General features: G+C 47.1%; 1 protein-coding gene across 1 annotated transcript; it reads left to right on the top strand.

Annotated features, from left to right (window-relative positions):
- Positions 1-985: 985 nt before the first annotated feature.
- LOC137641213 (putative nuclease HARBI1) lies at positions 986-1,547 on the top strand. The gene is made up of 2 exons (XM_068373650.1): positions 986-1,384; positions 1,515-1,547. The coding sequence occupies exons 1-2, from the start codon at positions 986-988 to the stop codon at positions 1,545-1,547; spliced, it is 432 nt and encodes a 143-aa protein (XP_068229751.1).
- The last annotated feature ends 2,257 nt before the right edge of the window (positions 1,548-3,804 follow it).

The following is a 3,804-nucleotide window of genomic DNA, read 5'->3' as shown; positions in this document are numbered from 1 at the left end:
CTAGCAATGATGGCTTATTGGAAGCATCCCTACAAAATGCTCAGTTGGGCAGGAGATCGAGTCCTTCTCAACCTCACCATCCTTGTGAGCTGAGATAAGTAATCAGTGGCCATTGCCTGGCCCATCCTGGTCCTAACTTGGGTGGAAGGGGGGTGGGTGGGCACTGATCATATGGATACATGGTCAGTCTTTAGGCCTTTGTCCTGCTAGGGCATTGTCACTGTCCCTTACTTCTGTCATTCATGAGTGGCCTTTATACCCTTTAAGAGATGCATACCTTACATGCAAGCTTGGACATTACGTCATTACTGGTGGGAAGAGTCTTAGGGCACCCTGACACTTGCACGAATGTTTGCCACGAATTTGTCGTGGCAAGTCATGCCATTTTGGGGCACGAACTCGGAGGCTTCCGCACTGTTCACGGCTAGTTCACGCATAGTTCACGACGAGTTCACGAATAGTTCACGAATGCGTGCCCGTTCGTGTCCACATTGACACGAACTGGCACGACGAGTTTACGCATAGTTTGCGCACTTCCCGCATTGGCACAACGAGTTTCCGCAATTTGGATGGCGTCGTGCCGATTTGGCCATGCCATATAAAAACGGGGACTCTTCAACCCTTAGTCAATCTTGGATTGGCTTTGGAAGAGACAACCATGCTTACTGTGAGAGACACCATTGCAAAGAGGAGAAGATTCCTATACCTGGCAGCAGCTCTAGCCATTGTTGACGAGCAGTAGAAAAGGCTGGCAGGGGCAAAAGTGCAACAAAAGGCAACCCCACCTCAAAGAAAGACACAAATGAAAGTGTGGGTCAGGGAATGCTTAACCAGAAGGCACGAGTTTGGACAGTATGGCACTCTACTGACTGAACTCCACAAGGAAGATCAAAGGGGCTACAAAAATTACCTCAGAATCACAGCTGACCTGTTCCAAGAGATGGTTGAGAAGTTAACGCCTCGCCTCTAGAAGCAGTCCACCTTCATGGGGGAACTGCTTCAAGTTGGACTCAAGCAGGCTGCCACCCTCCGCTTTTTAACCACTGGAAATTCCTATCAAAGTATGCAGTACAGCTTCAGGGTTGAAGCAAGTACCCTCTGCAAGTTCATACCTGAGGTGTGTAAAACCACCATCGCGGTCTACAAGGATGAAGTGTTGTGCTACTTTAAAACTGAAGAGGAGTGGAAGGAAGTTGCTGCCAGGTTTAGCTCTAGATGGAATTACCACAACTGTCTGGGGGCTGTGGATGGAAAGCACATCACCATAAAAAAGCCACCCAATGCTGGCTCTTACTACTACAACTACAAGGGCTTCCACAGCATTGTACTGATGGCAGTGGCAGATGCTACCTACAAGCTCCTCTATGTGGATGTTGGGGCAAAGGTTGGTGTGTCGGATGGAGGAACATGGAGTAACTGTTCCCTGCATGATGCTGTAGAAGAGAACAGAGCTGGAGTGCCTCAACCAAAACCACTCCCTAATGATGACCACCCAGTGCCCTATCACTTTATAGGGGATGACGCCTTTGCTCTCCGAACCTGGATGATGAAACCATTCTCCCATCAGTCATAAGTCCTACGAGAATGCATATATGGCTACAGGTTGTCTCGTGCCCGACGTGTCGTGTAGAATGCCTTTGAAATTTTATGTCAAAGGTTCCGTTGCTTCTTGACAACGATGCATCAGCACCCCGACACCAACCTGATCACCATGTGTGCCTGTGTCCTGCACAACCTCATCCTCCTCAGATATGCACACGCAATTTCAGGAGTGGACCGCAAAGATCCGGACACACATGATCTGATCCGTGGTGGATGGAGGACTGAGCGACACCTGCAGGGGCTGCTGTCTCTAACTGGCCATCATACCAAGAAAGATGCAAAGGATCAGCGAGACTACCTTTCACATTACTACATGTCCCCTGCTGGTGCTGTCCCTTGGCAAGAAAGAATGGTAGTAGCTCCATGACCTGCATCCACAGTTGTTCCATTTTTGAAATAAAAGAAACTTTTATTTTTCGTGTGTTTTTTCGTTGCCCTTTATTTTTTGAAATAAGAAAGCATTTTATTTACATGAAAACAGCAAACATTGAATATGTACAAGTATCACATTCCAATTATTTACAAATATTTACATGTGTCTCATCTCAGTCAGTGTCCTTGCTGGTAGTAGCTCCATGAGCTGCATCCACAGTTGTTCCATTTTTTAAATAAAAGAAACGTTTATTTTTTGTGTTTTTTTTTCTTGTTGCTCTTTTTTTTAAATAAAGCATTTTACTTACTTGAAAACAGCAAACGTCAAATATGTACACGTATCACAGTCCAATTATTTACAAGTGTTTCATCTCAGTCAGTGTCCTTGCTGGTAGTAGCTCCATGGGCTGTATCCACAGTTGTTCCATTTTTAAATAAAAGAAACGTTTATTTTTCATGTGTTTTTTTTTGGTTGCCCTTTATTTTTTTATTTCTTTTTCTTTCCTTTTTGTTTTGTTTTTTATTTTTATTTTCGTTTCCATTTTATTTCACTTTATTTGAAGGTTAAGGAGAAAAATAAGTGTTTTGAAATAAGAAAGCATTTTATTTACATGAAAACAGCAAACATCAAATATGTACAAGTATCACAGCCCAATTATTTACAAATATTCACAAGTGTCTCATCTCAGTCAGTGTCCTTTCTGGTTGTGGTACCGCTGCGTGGGGATACCCGATGGACTGGTGGCGTATAGAGTTCCTTGGAGGTGTAGAGGGATGAGGGTGACATGCCCTCTTCTAGGTTGTTCTCGACGGACCCCGGGATCAGGACTGGGAAGCTGAGTGGTGTCAGAGGTGTCTTGAACGTGGCTGACAGCGACGACGCTGAAGGTGTTGGTGACGGAGCCTGGACAAGGGCTGACGATACTGAAGTTCTTGGTGAAGGAGCCTGAACAAGGGTGGCTGATGGTGCAGGTGGCATCCCTGGTTGCCACTCTATGGGACGGGGCCAGGAGGACTGGCCTGAAGACTGTGGTGATGGGGGGGGTGGGCATCCAGGTTAGAGGTGATGGCTGACTGGCTGGACGATGCTGCTGAGGCTGCTGCTGCTGCTGCTCTGGCGGTGCGTGCAAGGTTGCTGGTTGAAGTGGATGCCAGAACTGCTGCTGCTGAGGGGCAGCCAAGGTTGCTGCTGCTGTTGGCCTGGCCAGGTCATGAGTGGTTGTTGATATGGCTGCTGGAAGAGCTGACGCCGCTGCCTGTAGCGGTGTACAAGGTTGAGGCAGTCTATCTGGAATTCACACCAGTAGTCCTCCGGGATAGCATGCATGTGGCCTTCCAGCAGGCACGAAAAATCGTGTACGATCTTGTGCTGGCCGGTGTACTAGTGGCTTGGCGCCAAGGAATCTGCTTTGGACATGATCTGAAACATACAAACATTGTAATAATTTAGTAAAGCATTTCAATGCAACACATTGCACATTCCATGTCAAAAGCAGTGAATGAAACTGGATTACAATCTACATGTAGACATTGGGATCCTCATATTTTGCACTACATTACTGAGGTCCTTGTGGGTCACCCAGGTGTCGCCGGTTGTGGTGTCTGTCTGTGTTGTTGGTGGACTGGACCGCTTCCCCTTGTCCTTCATGTTGCTAGTAGATGCTTGGCTGTGGGAACCTGTGGACCTCGCTTCAGCATCGTCTCCCTCGCTGACCATCACTGCAGCTGACTCTGGGACAGCAAACTGCTCACTCGGGACTGTCTTCCCCCGGATGATGTGTTGTATCAGGAAACACCAGGTCTCCATGATCTGGTCGTCAAGGGCACTCC

Source organism: Palaemon carinicauda, chromosome 5 (assembly GCF_036898095.1).
Source record: "Palaemon carinicauda isolate YSFRI2023 chromosome 5, ASM3689809v2, whole genome shotgun sequence".
In the NCBI taxonomy this organism is placed as follows: Eukaryota; Metazoa; Arthropoda; class Malacostraca; order Decapoda; family Palaemonidae; genus Palaemon; species Palaemon carinicauda.
This window is presented reverse-complemented; position numbering and strand designations above follow the sequence as displayed.